General features: G+C 36.3%; 2 protein-coding genes across 4 annotated transcripts in view; one reads left to right on the top strand and one right to left on the bottom strand.

The window, feature by feature from the left end:
- Positions 1-4,479, top strand: part of CHODL (chondrolectin) — a 31,155-nt gene extending 26,676 nt beyond the window's left edge. For 2 of the 3 annotated variants that reach the window (XM_053220663.1, XM_027041786.2), the window contains exon 6: positions 3,074-4,479. In XM_053220663.1, coding sequence (XP_053076638.1) covers positions 3,074-3,158 — 85 coding nt within the window. In that variant the 3' untranslated portion in view covers positions 3,159-4,479. Of the gene's footprint in view, positions 1-1,683; positions 1,763-3,073 lie in introns of all 3 variants that reach the window. The other variant, XM_053220662.1, reaches the window with a different exon arrangement.
- Positions 4,480-5,771: 1,292 nt separating this feature from the next.
- TMPRSS15 (transmembrane serine protease 15) overlaps positions 5,772-17,840 on the bottom strand; it is a 120,290-nt gene continuing 108,221 nt past the window's right edge. Inside the window, exons 23-26 of the mRNA XM_053220661.1 lie at positions 16,876-17,057; positions 15,503-15,598; positions 11,848-11,987; positions 5,772-6,820 (exon numbers count right to left, since the gene is read on the bottom strand). Coding sequence (XP_053076636.1) covers positions 6,665-6,820; positions 11,848-11,987; positions 15,503-15,598; positions 16,876-17,057 — 574 coding nt within the window. The 3' untranslated portion in view covers positions 5,772-6,664. The remainder of the gene's footprint in view (positions 6,821-11,847; positions 11,988-15,502; positions 15,599-16,875; positions 17,058-17,840) is intronic.

Raw genomic sequence — 17,840 nt, 5'->3', positions numbered from 1 at the left:
GTGGCTTAGATGGGTTACGCAATTTTGCTTTGGTTCTCACAGCTTGTGTGGGTGGTGGATCTGAAATTTGAATCTTTGTAAGCTTACAACATATGCAACTACTCTATACTGACTCTTGTTTCTTACATATAAGCATTAATGCTAAGCCTTTCAATCTTGACCCCAAGTTGTATGCAAGACTTGATTTTTGTAAGTGCACTCTATAATACTTTTTCAAAAATTTAAGTCAGGCTTTTGTTTATTTCCAAAGGGTCTTCTGAGTAGAGGAAATCAAGTACAATGGTAAAAGTATGTCACTTTTAGTATGCATCTTCAGCCAAAATGATATATCTTAACAGCAAGATTCTTCGGAGTATTCTTTTATATCTATTTAGCCATATACCCTTGAGTTAGAGGTGAAATTTTTTTTCATTTTAATATATGAAATATAAATATATATTAAAAGAAAAAGGAAAAGATGTTGGATTTAAATAAGAACATATTTGCTAGAATAAACTAGCCATCTTTGTCAGTATTTTAAATAAGAACTGATCGAGACAGTGCCGTCATCAGGGAAGGACTGCAAATGAAGTCATTTTTCTCTTTGGATTTTAGTTTATCTTCATCTGTTCTGAAATAGACCATAAAGAATCCACTAAGTAAAAAAAGCCCCAGAAAGAAACAATTAAATAGATATAAACTGTAAATGGTTCACATAAATTGTTTAAAGGATCCAAAGTGTGATGTACAGGCTGTTTAAATAAGACACTTTGAGTAATGATAAATAAAGCTGGCAAATTAATACTACACTTTGTATCCTCTGGGTTTTCCAATATATAGGTGAAGCACAGTTAGAAATTTTGTAATATTTTGTACAGAAAAAAGACGATAGTAAATATCTCGTTTCTTTCTTCACGTCCTAAGACTAGAGATGAAAAGATGATTAGTCATTGTGAAAAGCAGAGAAGTAGAGGAAGGATGTGATATAAATCCCCCCTTAACCCAGAAAACTGTTAAGGAAGAGCTGTAAATAACAAATCAGCTTGAAAAACCTATTTTAGGGTGGCTCAGTTGGTTGATCATCCTACTCTTGGTGTCAGGTCAAATCATGATCCCAGGGTGATGGGATCAAGTCCAGAGTTGGGTTCCACACTGTGTGTGAAGCCTGCTTAAGATTCTGTCTCTCTCTCCCTCTGCCCCTCTCCCCTGCTCATGCTCTCTTTCTAAAAAAAATGTTTATACACACACACACACACACACACACACACACATACATATACATATATACACACACACATATATATAGATAATAGATCTATCTATAGATCTATAGATAATATAGATCTATAGATAGATCTATAATATCTATGGACAGATCTATTATCTATGGAAAAACATTTATAAAAAAAGAAAAATTGATTTAAAAATATTATGTAGGCATTGTCATCTCTAAAATAAAAATTACTATAGTGCCAATAACTGAGTTTTCTTTAAAGTTTGTTTTCCTTCTTCCAAATAGTGTATTATTGTGGAGATTCTATTCATGCAAAAGTCTTCCAGGTTTTTGCAGATCTATGGAGTTTTCACTTGTTTGAAATTCCCAGAGTGAGAAACTAAACCAAAGTAGGGTACCTCCAGATGCCCGACTTAGATGTAGTGCTTAATTCATTCGTTCTTAGATCCTCCCCTTTTCCTTTCTTCCAGGGAAGCAAGGAGAACCTTCATCAAAGACTCAACTCCATTATCATCTGAGTGCCTTGCAGAAAGTTTAAATTCCAATCTGGTACACATGATGGTTTATATCATTCCATGTCATGTTCAAAATAGTAACTCTTGTTTCCTTAACTGGTAGTAACTCTTAAATGAAATACTAATGCTACACAAAAAAGTTACCTTCATAACTTAACTGCCTTTATTTACCATTTAAAAAATGTCATGTTATTTATAAACTTTGCTTGATTTGTTTTTTTCCTTCGTGTTAGATGACTTCATAGATAAAGATGTGTTGATCTTACTTATTTGGAAGCAAATCTCCAAAACCTATAATTTGGACATATTTTATTAGTAGTAAAATCACAGTTAAACTGAAGTCAATTAATATTATAGAATTGTATTGTTCAGGCTTGTGAGGAAGAGTTCTTTTCTTTCTTTGAAGGAGTTCTGCCCTCCCCACCTACACTGAGAGTAACTGGAATGCAGTACCTGTGGGGAGTGGGGCAGATACGGGGGAAGGGAGGTCTGTGTGGGGCAGGAAGTGCATGACACAAGGGACCAGAAGTGGTTACTTGATCCAGGTGAGGGTTCATTCTCTGGAAACTAGACCCAAAGGAATCTAGATCTTGATAAGTAGCCTAGAGGAGGATGACTTACATAAACTCAGGAATGGGCACTTCTGCAGGAGCCTGAGCAGTGGCCATTTTATGGAAAGAGTGAGGAGACAGCCAACTCTGATACAGGGGCTGGAAATGTGGGCTCAGATTCCACGTCCAAGGAGAGTGAAGTTCAGTCTCAGGTCTAGAGGAACAAAGTTATCAAGGCCTGAATCTACTTTGAACTACATTGGTTGCAGAGACTGAAGTCAAACCAAACTTTCAGGGATTAAGTCACTTAACTATAAAAAAGGAAAACTGAGGGATGGTGATTAGGAAGGTCTTTATACTTAGGACAAAAACACTGTTTCAATCCTTTAGCATTAAATGCAGCATATGTGAATGGAAGAATATCCACAAAGCAAAATTTCAAAATCACTTATCAAATAAAATGAAGATGTATTGGTGATTATAATGAAAATTGTTGGTATTGTTTCAGACATATTTGTGGTGTGTGTGTGTGTGTGCGTGCGTGTGCGTGTGAATGTGTCTGAATTCTGTACTACAAAGTGTCAAACAGAGATCATTCTATTTTTTTCATTATTTTACATGGTCTATTTACCATCTTCACATTCTGGAATAATCTGGAATTTTTTGTAGATGTGCTGGTGAGAGAAGAAAGACCCTTTCATAAGAAGGGTTTGCAATATCTCCCTGGGACCAAATCATGCCTATTTCAGTAATAAGTCTCAGGCATTGAACTTACTTCTTCTTATGTTTTTCAGTAAAGGAAGAACAAAAACTAGCCCAAACCAGTCCACCCTGTGGATTTCAAAAAGCACCAGAAAAGAAAGTGGCATGGAAGTATAAGAATCCATCGACTTGGCTCCAGCACAGAAAATAGAATTTTAGAATTCTGGATCTGCATAAGGAATGGCATCTAGAACATTCGCTTGGAATGGCTTGAAATCTCAGAGGATCTGCAAGATGAACTGTAAGCTCCCCCTTGAGGCAAATATTAAAATAATTTTTATATGTTGGTTATTTCATTTACAAAATACGCTGTGCTAACAATGGAGTGAGACATGCTTATCGCTAAAGGATGCACCCAAACTTCAAGTAAATGGAATGGACCATGCAGATAAAATTGCTGTCAACACATTAGAGAAGTGTATGTGTTGGAGGCAGTTATTTTTGTTTCTTTCACCTTTCATAAGTTGTAATCTAGTTCACGTAATGTAAATTGTATTAAAGTTTACAGTGTGCAAAAATATTTTACCTTTACATAAGTGTTTGATAAAAATGGACTGTTCTAATATTTATTTTTATGGTGTTTCATTTTTCAGTACATGCTGTTTTGATTAAAGAAATTTATCACTATTTTCAGCTGAATCCACACACACATAGATAAATTACCACAGAAAATGTTTCTTTTCTAGAAATGGTTCATCTTCTTTCAGTTTCTCTGCTCTGGGGTCAGACAGTGTTTAGGAAATCTCTTCAGAAATAAGAAGCTATTTCATTAACTGTGGTGTAAATTTACTCAAATATTTTACTTAGAGGCAAGAACTGTCTAATTTCAATTGTGCAAGACATGTGCCTTACAATTATTTTTAGTTTAAAATTCAACAGATTTTGTAATAACTTTGTTAATAGCTGTATAAACAATATTATACTCGTCTAGAACAAAAAAATGGCATACACAATATAAATCATATGTCTTCACATGTTGCCTATATAACCACAAGTAGCTCTCTAAGGGGTTCTGGAATCGAGTTGGTCCTTCCCTTGCCCACAAAACAAAGACAGTTGTTTGGGGGTGGGGATTAGCAGTGAAAGCAGCTGCAGAGTGTGCCTAAGGTTTTCCATAGCTCTGTTCAGCCTCCATTAGCATGTAAGGTGGTCTTATGGTTGGGACCAGGTGCGTCGTCACCACCGTCCATGTGGAGGTAAGCACAGCACACCGACATTTCATGAAGGAGAGAAACTATGATTTAGTGTGAAAATGGGTTGGAGGGCATCAGTGATCAATCGTGTTCATGTTGAGGATTCGTCTGAGAGAGTGAACTGCGGCTCCTCTTGTCTTCTGCTAGTTTCTTCAATGCTTGTGTCTCCTCAAGAGACTTGTAACTATCTGGTCTTCAAATGTCCCTGTGTTCCTTTTAACTAAATAAAAAGTTCTTGTTTCTGACGAATGGCTGTGGGTGTTGTCTAAATCTTTTAAGTGAACAAAATATAGATCTGTTTGCATCAGCACATGAAGATGAAAACAAATTACTGTTAAAGTATGGTATGAATGGAAGTTGGAGTTATAGAGCATTTTAAACCTCATCTTTGCCCTGTTAAACTTTTGATGTTAGAAAATAAAGAGCTTTCATTAAGGCAATCATGACTAGTGTTGGTTGGTGAAACTTAAAGACAAATAGAGATGAGTGGGCATTGGCCCCCTTTCTGCTGCTTGGAGACTGAGGGCATGGACAGCTGTATTGTAAACTTCCATCTGCCCACACTTAGCACCCCCTTTCTCTGCTTGGCTACCCACATTGACTGGGATCTACCTCTTCCCTCCAAGCTCCCGCTGTGCATTTCTTCCTTCAGTCAGGACTTGATGGGAAGGAGACAGCGCTTTCCCCCACTTCTGTGCCACCCATGACTACAACAGCTGCAGGTCAGGAGAGGAAAGGCAATGGGCAAGGGCTGTGGTTTTGCCTTTTGTCTTGATCCAGATCCGCGTAACTGTTCCAGTATCAATTACTAACCCCATACATAACGAGGAGTGGGGCAATCAACTTCCTTTTTATTAAAAGATGACAGTGGCACTGTCCTTAGGGCTTCTTAAAATTTTAGCTGACCTTTGAAAAATGAAAAGGAGTACATGATGTATCTGTTGTGTTTGTATTTTCAGAGCATAGTTCTGATACATGTTTTGGAATGTAGGTGAATTGTGGAACAATATCCAGGTAGTAAGATCAAACAATACCTGCCGCTTCATCCTTTCCAATTGCTCCTAAGATCAGGTCATTGGAAAGGTCTTAAAAAGAGTAGCGTGTTCAGAGACTCCTGACTTTTGTCCTAAGAATAAATACCATGATTGTTTACCAGGAATTTGTAGTCCCCAATTATCTGGCCACACCTTTTTATATGACATTGTTTTCTGTTTCTCTGTTCCCCCCAAGATAGTGACTTTTGGTACAACACATGATTATCTGAACTTCCCTAAACCTCCACCTACACAGAGGCCCTAATTCTCTTCAATACCTCAGTAAGAATCATTCCTTTCAGATGTAGCCCCACCTTGTTTCTTGTTTGGTAGGGCCAGTCTACAATCCCTTAACCTTATTCTTTCTTCTATTACTTGTGATTATATAGACGTGTGTGTGTGTGTGTGTGTATTAAGTAGGTGTGGATTTTGTCTTCCCAAATAAATCAGTAGATTTTGTGTGGAAAGCTAAATAGAAGTTTGCACATACTCTGGAAATGATCCAAGAGATTAAAGCAGTGAAGCAAATTCATTTATTCCACATTTTTGGCCTTCTAATGGGTGATTCAGCTGTGTCTAAGTAAGTTTTGCACATGTTAAAAACATCCACTGTAAGACACATAGATCAGAAAAAAAAACATTTGTAATAGTTGCATTTTTTGGATATGTCTGATTACTTTTTGGAAACTTAAAAAAATATTAGCTTAAAATAAATGGACGGTACGATTAATGCAGGTAAAAAATGATCCAATAAAAGAATGGAAATATCATTTAATTTCCTTTCTATTTCAATACAGGGGTGATCTGTAGACTTGCACTTGTTTGCTGTTTAATTATCTTGAGAGGAATGTGTAATCAATTTAGTCCAGGTTTGTGACATGAGCCTAAAGTACATATTTGTTATGAGTGGGGAAAATATTAAGGATATGCTCAAGATGAATTGGAAATTGGAAATGCAATTAGATAGAAAATCAGGAAGACTACTGAGATTCTGAAAATAGCAAGGTGGAACTAGATAATTTACAGCAGTTTACTTAAAAAAATAACATACTGTGCAAAATAGTTTATTTTACTTCTTTTCTTAATTTTGCCAAAACTTTAAGAATGCAGTATATGCTTTAACATAGCATTCCTTTAAATAAGAAGAGTATGATAAAGATAATGATCACAAAGGAAAGATTGTAAAATCTCTGTGAAAGATTAACTGTTCACAATGAAAAAGTTACTTTGTACGGTACAGATTATTTTTTTGTCTTCACCCTTAATCCTCAGCATTTCGATGGCTTAGGTAAGAATAAAGCCTTTTAGAAATCTTTTTTGTCAAACTCTCAATTCCCATGCTCTTTAGAGTGGAATGGGAAAACCACATGGCTTTCATGTTGGTTTAGGAAACACTCTACTGCAGAAAACTTTGTATCCATTCTGTGAACCTCGGGGCCAGGGCATAGACCCCTGGACGATTAGGCCGTGCGCATTGGTATCCAAATGATGTCACACCAGCCAGGAACCACCTGTTGTTTTCTTGGCACATCAATGGTCCTCCTGAATCCCCCTAAAGAGTAAATTGCAAAAGAAAATTATAGATGTGTTTTCTTTTTTTTTTTTTTTTAACGTTTATTTATTTTTTGAGACAGAGAGAGACAGCGCATGAACGGGGGAGGGGCAGAGAGGGAGACACAGAATCGGAAGCAGGCTCCAGGCTCCGAGCCATCAGCCCAGGGCCCGACGCGGGGCTCGAACTCACGGAGCGCGAGATCGTGACCTGAGCTGAAGTCGGACGCTTAACCGACTGAGCCACCCAGGCGCCCCATAGATGTGTTTTCAATTGATATATAAGATTATTTTTTAGCAAATCAATTCAAAACTACATGTCAAAAATATGCTTTAATTGAAAGTCATCTGTATACATCTTCACCAGCACTCTCTGTCAAGAAAGAGAACCTTTTGCTGCTTGGTAAGGACCCAGAGAAACCATGAGAACTAAAACATAATTTATATGTAATTCTTCATGATGTACTTTCATAGCAAGTTTCCTTACTTTCATTATGGCACTTTAATAGGGACTAAGAAAATCTCTAAGGCACAACTATGAGGAGCATCCTAACCAAAATATATATTAAAATCTGATCATTTAGTAAAGGAGGTATGATGATTTCATTCATGTAGAATTTAAACGAAGCAGATGAATATGGGAGGAAAACGAGAGAGGCGCAAACCATAAAACAGACTTACTACAGAGAACAAACTGAGGGTAGCTGGAGGGGAGGTGGGCAGGTGGATGGGTTAAAGGGGTGATGGGTATTAAGGAAAGAACTTGTGATGAGCACTGGGTGTTAGATGTGATGAATCACTAAATTCTATTCCTGAAACTAATATTACACTATATGTAATGAACTGGAATTTAAATAAAAACGTGAAACAAAAAAAATAAAACCAAAAAGAAGTATGTTCTAAGTATTAGGGGTGACTTTGCAGAAAAGGCACTTATTACACACATTGTGTGTTTACAGAAACTAAAAACTCACACATGAAGTTGATTTTAGTTCTTTCGGGTAGCATTAACTTTTGGGCATTAGACACCATCCGAATTGAAAAAAATCTTAACATTTCAACTGAAATTGGCCTATGATATAACCTGTAGTGATAGGCACACATATTTTCATAAGAGATTTTAACTGATGAGTTGTTTTTAATTTTTGAAAATCTTAATTATAGCAGTTTCTAATACAGTTAATTACATATATTTGATTTGCACATGAATATTTGTGTGTAATGCAAAAGAACATGATACAAGCACATAGTGCCATTATTTAATGATGGAATTGACAAATATCTCTCATACTCATTGTGCGAAACTTTTAATCTTTTCTTATATTTAATATTTTCTTATATGAAGGAATTAAAGCCTTGTGTACTTTGGTTGCAATCATTGGTACAATAGTTCATCCCAAGTTTGTCTTAAACATTTTCCTGAGATACTTTTTGCCTGAATCTTTATTGTCTTTGGGATCATATTTAAGGGGAAAAATGCAGTATGTGATGTATAAAAGCACCTTTTCTTGCTTGGGTACAGAGGAACATAAATTGTACTGGCAAACACAGGTTACCTCTTTTCTAGATGTAACAAATGTGTTCAAACTGTTGGAAGGCCGGGACTGGGGGTTTTATTTCTGTACCCTAAGCCCTTAGTTTATAATATGGGTCCAGAAATAATTATGGAACAATTAAGGATAAATACAGGCTCAAAGTTACATGTAACTTAGAAATTATTAAAAAAATAAACTTTAACAGTTTGGATATTTTTTAAAGGAGTCATTTAGTTTTCTTCATATTTTCTAATATATCTTAATTTCTAAAAAGACAATAGAATCTAGACCTTGATTCCATGAACACGGATTTTAAATCGCCCAACATGTCAGTTGGAGGTCATTTCCAATGAAGATATTTCCTTCTTCCACTAGCTGAGAGATATGTATGTACTTAAAAAATATGAGTGACTGTCCAGAAAATAAAGCATTAACCTAAAATTTATGTTTCTATACCAGTGGTTTAAGTATGCTAACACACACATTGCTGGGCCCCAGTTTAGAGTTGCTGATTCAGCAGGTCTGTGCTGGGGCCTGAGAATTGGCACCTAGAGCAGGCTCTCAGGTGATTCTGATCTGCTGGATTGGAAGCTGTGCTTTGAAAACCCCTGGTATATGGGGTTCAGTGGGTTAAGTGGCCAACTTTGGCTCAGGTCATGATCTCATGGTTCACGAGTTGGTGAGTTCGAGCCCTGCATCTGGCTCTGGGCTGACAGCTCAGAGCCTGGAGCCTGCTTCAGATTCTGTGCCCCCCTCTCTCTCTGCCCCACCCCGGCTCATGCTCTCTGTCTCTCTCTCTTAAAAAATATACATTGAAAAAAAAAAAGAAAAAGAAAAAGAAAACCACTGGTACAGAATAAGGCTCTACATAGCAAAATGAGTTTGCTCTTTGTGTCATTCACTTAGTTTTATAGAGAGAGGACCTCTACAGCCATTTGTGCCTTAAAATCTAGACATCTGCCCCCAAAACACAAGCCCTTGGTAAGCCAGAAGATATTTAAGAATATATGGAGGACTAATAAGGCAAATTCTTTGCAACTATAGGGGGAAAATAATGCTTCATAGAGCTTATTCAAGTGATATATCAGTAATGGCATATTCATAATTTTAATGTATTCTTTTTAAAAAAATTTAATGTTTACTATTTATTTTTTAGAGAAAGACAGAGTGTGAGTGGGGGAGGGGCAGAGAGAGAGGGAGACACAGACTCAGAAGCAGGCTCTAGGCTCTGAGCTGTCAGCACAGAGCCCCATGCGAGACTCGAACCCACAGACTGCAAGATCATGACCTGAGCCAAAGTCAGATGCTTAACGGACTGAGCCACCCCGGTGCCCCATTGTGTTCTTATTTAGTTAGTTAATCCTCTTGTATAACATAGTATTAAAGTTGAACAAAGAAAATCATGTGACCCTCTAGACTACTGATTACTCAATCACGATACCATGTTACACAAGACATTTCCCTGTGTGGGAGCTTCCTTCCTTGCTAATGAACAACATACTTAGACTCCCTAGAAATCAGAGCCAAATATAAGATTTCAGAGATTTGGCATGAGTTACTGACTTAATGTAACCCTAATATCAGTAGCATCAGCAGCCCTATTTTCTACCCGGTGCATGAGGCTCCTGCCACACAGCCCCCATTAACTGTAATTGACGTTGTACAGCTGATTTCCCTCCTGAACGATAATTCTATAAATCTCCCTCTAAGTGGCAATATATCTTACCTTTGCACACTTTTCATTTTAAAACGAATAAGATCCAGAGATAAATTTTAAACAAGAAAGCTATCCTATCTGTCTTGAATTTGCAAGTGTTCATGCAAGCAGAATAAATGCAAAACCAAGCTGAAAGTTTAACGTGATTTGAGACACAAACTTAACTATATAGATACATATAAGATATATATAAAGATATATATAAAGATAAGATATATATAAAGATTCATCTGCTTAAGTGTATGTGAAAAAAGTCTTGTATCAAGTCGAATTGTGGGTGACATATGTGTGTTAATATCTGTAACAAGTTGTTTACACTTTAACAAAGTGAAAGATTTTCTCATGGTATAAATTACTACGTTTGCATTTGTATATTATTCATTTGCTCAATACTGCTATCAGGTTTAATCTAATTCAGTAGATGTTAATGCATCAATATCTTATTAATTTTCAAATACAAAAAAAAAATGCCAGAAACTTTATTTACAAAGTCTTATAATGAAAATTGTTAATATTTTTGAGTGCTTACTTAAATGCCTTATATGTGTTACCTCATTTTTAAACCTCTAAATAAAACTTAAGTGACTTGCCCAAAGTCTCACCCATAAGTATTAAGGCAAGGGTGAAAAATAAGTGTAATCTGAGCACAGAATCTACACTCTTCATGACTACTTCATGCTGCACCTAAAAATTAATAATTGTTCTAAAATCTCACAGAATTTACTTTTTATTTGTTGAGTGCATGTGGATTGCATGGTGCTAACAGATAGCTACATTATTTCTAGGTGGTAAGATGTTTTTGCCCTCAATGAGGGTAGCTTGTGGGTAGAAGTTTCTCTGATGGTCACACAAGTCAAAAGCTATGGATACTTCAAATATATTGCCGTGTTGGCATTCAGTGAGTTCATGTTATCACATCTCTAAAATGCCATGTAGATGATAAGATGAAAATTCTACCATAGGTGTTCCAGATCCAGAGTTATGCCAGGCTGTTAAGTTCTATTTTTTAACCTTCCTACAAGTGGTTAGCTGCAAACTGGCTCTAGCCAGGTTATCCAGGTTGGTTCTTGTGAAGAAATTATTTCTTGTCACTGGAGGGGCGCCTGAGTGGCTCAGTCGGTTAAGCATCTGAATTTTCATTTCACTCAGGTTGTGATCTCTCGGTTTGTGAGTTTGAGCCCCATGTTGGGCTCCACACTGATACTGTGGAGCCTGCTTGTGATTCTCTCTCCCCCTCTCTCTCTGCCCCTCCCCTGCTCATGCTCTCTGTCTCTCAAAATAAATAAACCTAAAAAATTTGATTGTTACAAAAAAAATTATTTTTTGTCACTGGACCTTTGGCCCATATTCAAAAACAAGAGTTGAAAATTAGAAGCCATTAGGTGATATTGGCCTTCAGATTTATTTTTTGTTTGTTTTAAGTTTGTATAGGGTTTTAAAGAATTAGAATTTGATTTAGCTAAGATGTATACTCTTCAGGTTAACATTGGGCCCAGCACTACATATTTCACCTGACTATCTCACATATTCAAATTTTATGCCTCGTCTCTAAAGACTCTATCCGATTTTAATACTTGTTTAAAAATTAGTTTTATTTGTAATGCTCACATCCACCCAGAAGTTCTATGCTAGTAGGCCACAAATAAAAAACAAAAAGTCACACTTTGGTAAAAGAAGAAATGACGATCTCTTTATTCCCTAATCATTGTGAAGCAATCAAATGATTACATAGCAATGCTTTCTGGAAAGGTAGGATGAGCAGTTTTACATATTTACCTGACAAGAATCTATTCCTCCTTCTTCGTAGCCTGCACATACCATATTTTCTGTAATGTTATATTCTGGCATCTGTTGCTGGCATTTCTCGTTTGATAGAAGAGGAACATTAGCTTCTTGTAATATGTTTGCAGTAGGACCTGTTCAAAATGGTAATGCAGCCAGCCAGTCAGAAGTGATCGACATGCATCACTGAATGAGCCACCATCAGTCTTATTTATTCCAACAGTTCACTCTCATTATCGAGTACTGTGTGTATATATAATGGAACTAAATGCTAAACCTTAGTATTTTAAAGCACATAATAAAGCCCATCTGTGCATCTTGCCAAATGGATAACAGTAAAGTACTTCTTTAGTGCCCAAGGGCTAGCAGGAATGGTGGATTGGACTAGACAGTCTTTAGGCATTTTCAGTATTTGTAAATGGTTACAGTATTGCTCATGGGGAAAAAAAGCCCACCAACACAAAACGTTTCATTTACAGAAATTAGCAACAACTCAGAAATCCAGGAGGCTTTTCATTTGGCACCTGAAGAGGTGCTCCCTCATAATGGCATTCAGCAACTTTGTGATGCTATGTGAATGAGCAGGTGCACACTGAGCAAAAGACAAAGCTCAAATGAGCTGTGCCCTGGTCTAAGGGCAATCAGCTTGTCATCCACGTGCAGGTGAAGAGAAAGGAGGCGTTTTGTAACAGAGTGTATTTCCATGCTTTTTATAAAATGACTCATCTACTGCAAGCATGGATCTCTGTTTACTGAAATACTACTCCCAAGAGGGATGTGAAACAAGCAGGTGTCTGTCTAGTGCCTCAGAAAAGGCACATGATAAGCACTTTCTACTAATTAGCAATTCTATTTGGTTCCTCAAGAAAGGCAGAAGGTTGATGATAACTTAGTGCATATGACAGCTAAATGTATGTGACTTCATATGTTGCAGTAAATGTTGCTGCAAAAATGTATGTGATTTCATGTCCAGCTAAGTTTAAGTTTAATCCACACACTAAAAAGACAGGAAACAAATGTGTGTGTGTGTGTGTGTGTGTGTGTGTGTGTATGACTCAGTGGTGCGTTTAATGTTTAATAACTGGTTTCAAGAAAAAAATCCCCAATACGTATCATTTGCCTGATGTAAACACTCCAACCATGGCCAATTTCAAGGTACCAGCATGACAGTGAACAGGAGTTGGGAGGAGATATGCACAAAAGGCAATTTCCGGCTGGTGCCGGTGACTCCAACAGCATACCACTGGTTGACTTTTGAAGTCTGACAATGGGTTTTGAAAGGTGAAGATGGAGAGGCACCTGGGTGGCTCAGTCAGTTAAGTGTCCGACTCTTGATGTTGGCTCAGGTCATGATCTTATGGTTTATGAACATGGAGCACTGTGTGGTTGAGCCCCGTGTTCTGGGCTCTGCACTAACAGCACAGAGCCTGCTTGGTATTCTCTCTCCTGTTCTCTCATTCCCTACCCTGCCTGCCTCTCTCTCTCTTTCTTTTCAAAAAATTTTTTAAATGTTTATTTATTTTTGAGACAGAGAGAGACAGAGTGTGAGTAGGGGAGGGGCAGAGAGAGAGGGAGACACAGAATCTGAGGCTCCAGGCTCCGAGCTGTCAACACAGAGCTCGAGGCAGAACTTGAACTCACAAACCACGAGATTGTGATGTGAGCTGAAGTCGGATGCTTAACCGACTGAGCCACCCAGGCGCCCCTCTCTCTTTCTCTTTCAAATAAACATTTAAAAAATTAGTAAAAGAGGTGAATATGGAGGAGGAAATTCAGCATCTCAATGCCATTCATTCATTGAGGATGGACCAGTAGTTTTTATTGTAAACTATTATAAAGTCAAAGGCAATTTTGCTACTTGTCAAGGAACAAAAAATGGTTGGGTCTAGGACAAACTCTTCGGTAAAGAAAAATTTGAGCAGTATTTTTATATTTAATATTTATTTGTCAACGTGAATTGCCATTAGGATAATTAAGAATGCACACAAAAAGACATACATAAAAATATCAGTAATTTTAAGTTTACTAATTGCCTTAATTTAGTCAACTAATATCACTTCATTTCTTCCTAGTAAAGCAATGTTCATGGTTTTCCTAGATGATTAGTGTAATATATTCAAAAGGTGGAAGGGAACTAGGTTTTACACAACTAGGTATCTGGAAATCATAAGGCAAAATTCATAAAATTCATTAAAATTTCCATTACCCAGGAAGTATTTAATTATGACCTGACCATTTATTCCTAAATGAAACTGATCACAGATGCAGATTTCCCTTGGCTCCATACCACTCTTAGCGACCTTTCTTAAGCCAATTAAATGCATATCTTTAGTAACAATAAATAAATGAGTCAAGTTTACTCAGCTCTTAAAAGAAATACCCATTTCCTATGGAATAAAGAGTCTTAAACTTTGTTAGTGGATAATTTGTTTTTGAAGAGTCTACATCATGGTCATAAATGTCTTTTAGTTTGAAGTCTGATAGAGAAAATATCTAGGAATCATTTTTACTCTGTAGGCTTCAAATTTAATAAATCATGGCATTTTTCAAGTGGAGGAAATACAAGAATATACAGTCTTTGGCCTCAATATACTTTATGGACAGAAGACATGAGGCATTTCAGCAACATAATGTAATTACAGTGGAGAACCTTTGTCAAAATCATTAGGCAAAGATTTGACTTAGAACATCATCCTTTCTTTTACAAGGAATATGGGAATTTTAACTCTGGATGCTTTGCTTCTGGTATCTGCATCTCTCCACACGATTCTGTGGCTTTTCATCTTGTACGGTTAAGATTTTTAAATATCTTGGCCACGATCTGTTGGGACTCAAGAGGCCTGGTTCTTCCACCAGAGTATATAGTGCCTTTCCTTTTTGCTTAATATTTAATAAGTTGCCAAAATTCTGTCCTAGATGGAATAACTCCTATTAGGAATCCAAAAGCAACATGGCTTGTAGTTACATTTAGAGAGAATAAAGTACTGGAGTGTTTAAAAAAATATGTTCAGTTAGTTTTAATATGCATCTTTTCTGTGTTTGGAAAACATCTTATTAAATAATGCTAACGAGTCAATTTATAGTCTTCAGTGTAAGATTTATGCCACATCTGAATCTGCTCATCAGTAGAGTGAGTCAGAATGTTGAAGTTAAAAGGGATTCTTTTCTCATTTCTTAGGGAATGTGAGTATGAGGCCTTTATGTGATAAATGAAGATAGTTTTATTGATTTGGAAAATGAAACAGGTAATAATTTGGCTTTTGATCAGACTTTATCTATGTGATTTAACAAAAGTAAATTTTATAACCTTTGTAATATTCATTTAAATAGATGTATCTTTTCTCTTTATCAGAGTATTTATAATACTAAAATTACATACTAAGTTTGGGGAATGCTTGAACTCTCTTCCAAAAAATATAGTTTTATAATATGTTCTACACAACCTGGATTAAAAAAAAAAAAATATATATATATATATATATATATATATATATACACACCATATGAATATAAACCTGACAGTGCTTTTAAGAGCTATTGCAAAACTTGTTATAAGAGTTGCAAAAAATATTGAAAATATTCACAGGATAGTGCAATAGCATACTTCTTAGTAGTAGATATTTTCTTTTTATTGAGTCTGATAATTTACCTTGATGTATAAGCCTCCCCCAGCCAGCAATGGAACAAATTCTTCCTGGAGGAAAAACGTGATTTTCTTCCAGTAAACAAATAGGTTGTATATAATCTGGAAAAACAGAATAAGAACAGACACATATGCATTTCTAACAGATTTTAGAAATCAATTATTTTCATCACGTTATCTAAAAAACCTGTATTTTTTTTTGTTGTTGCTTGAACATTTTTTAGACATCAATTGCTTGAACATTTTTTAGACATCAATCTTAGGGGAAAGAGGCATCTCCAGGAGGCACTCTTTGATAATGGACTAGGTATCACTAGTGGTCTTTTTGGGATCTTTTTCTACATTGTATCCTAATCACTCTTTAATAATGTAAACAAGGTCTTAGTTCTAGAGTTGGTCATTTATATTTGATTTTAAGTAATCATGCTATTTACAGTGTCGGTTCTGTAAAAATCTTGGTATGGCTCTTCTTTAGGGTCAATTAAGACACTTGGACAAATGTTCTGATTTTCCCCAGTTATCTCCACATTTAAAAAAGCTTTTAGGTGATTGTTTTACAGGGTACTTATGGAAGCATTAGCATTGGTCACTGACTTTTAAAGCCCCTTTCCAACAATTTACAAGCTGCCTGACATTTATTAAGCACCTACTACATGTAAGGCCCAGGGCAGACACAAAAATGAGTAAGATATGGTGCTTACCTTCAAGGACAGGGCTACATAATTAATAGTCTGCCTTTAATAAGTGCTCTAATGTGTGTGTAGACCAAATTCCAAAAGAGCACAGAAATGGTAGCACTTTCTCTTCACTGGGGGTTGGAAAAGTCTTTGGAGTAAAGGATGGAGTTGAACAGAACCCTTCGTGTAAAGTTCACTCCCTCAGATGATTTCTAGCATGTTATCTAGGTATTTGGAGGAAGTCTTCCAGCTGCCACTCTATTAATATTGTTAAAACTCCTTTAAAATCTTCATTCTATGGATATTTTAATTTTTACTCACTTTACTCTTAGAATATATGTTCTTCTCTGTTTGTCCTACACTGCTCTTTGTGGTAGATGGACCTGCCTTTCTTTGAGAAATACAGAAGGCATGCATTGCAATGACCTATTTTCTCCCAGCTGCTCCTTTGAGTTTACTATTACAGAGAGCTTGGAATGTTTTATTCTGCTGGCCAACTTTCTAGAAAGTTGGATTTAGACACCTTGATGAAGATAATTGAATATGTTCCACTCCATTCCCCAATTCCATTTAAGTTATAATGATTTCTATAACAAATTATCCAACTTTTATGCACTATTAATTCATTGGTACTAATAATATTTCAAATCTAACTTTGAATGCATTTGGCCAGATAAGATGACTAAAACTGATTTCTTTTACCTGTGTAGTTCACTTTAAAATCCAGATGCATCATGGCGATGTCACTGTCCTTTATTCGTTTATTGTAATGTGGGTTTATGACAATTTGATCTATCAACCGAGTTACTATGTGAGGAGAAGTCAGATTCGATGTCATCTGCAGTCCTAGGATTGCTTTCCACTTAGATGGCTCTACATTTCTCCTGAAGATTATGAAAAAGACATATAAGGAACTTTCCATCCACCACAGTTACTTTCTACAGATCTTCGTAGTAGGTATTTCAGAACTATGTGTGCCCATCCTAAAATATGCTTGAATTTCTCTGAACCAGTCTTTAAAAACATTCCTTTAACTTTTATTCTTCTGATCAGATCATAGAAAGAACCTCAGTTAGTGCTAATTTCTATCACTTATCTTAAATCCTCTCGATCTCTAGCTCGATTGTGGTTCTCAACTTCAGTTTCACAATAGAATCACCTGTAGTATTTTTAAAGAACACTGTCGCCTGCTTCCCTTTCTCTATCTCTGATTTTATGAGTCTAGAATGGAGAGAGGACTTTAAAAATATATATTATTTTTACATTAAATCTCTAAGTTTATCCTAACATATGGCCACGTTTGGGAACCACGCCTTAGATCACATTCCACTGTAGAGATTGCATCTTGGTCCAGGGTTTCTTCAGGCAACCACAACAGCTATGGTAGTAAGGGAAAGGGGTTTCAGGAGAACTCTCCTGTTTAGCGGCTCACTGAATTTACACACAGTTAAAATCAGCAAATAAAACCTATTGTGATGCTTACAATCTAACCTAAAAAGTTGAGTAATTTTCATATGCAACAAAGTTGAAAAATTTTCCATATGTAATGTCCTTTAATAATGTATTGGTCAAGGCTAACATTTGTGTTATATGCAGATGAAGTTACAGTTTGAAAGTGTGCAGGGACTTCTAAATGTGCTTTTGGCCTGCAACATCTTCACACCAAG

Source organism: Acinonyx jubatus, chromosome C2, assembly GCF_027475565.1.
Source record: "Acinonyx jubatus isolate Ajub_Pintada_27869175 chromosome C2, VMU_Ajub_asm_v1.0, whole genome shotgun sequence".
NCBI classification, from domain to species: Eukaryota; Metazoa; Chordata; class Mammalia; order Carnivora; family Felidae; genus Acinonyx; species Acinonyx jubatus.
The sequence above is the reverse complement of the archived record's forward strand: the minus strand, read 5'-3'. Positions and strand labels throughout refer to the sequence as shown.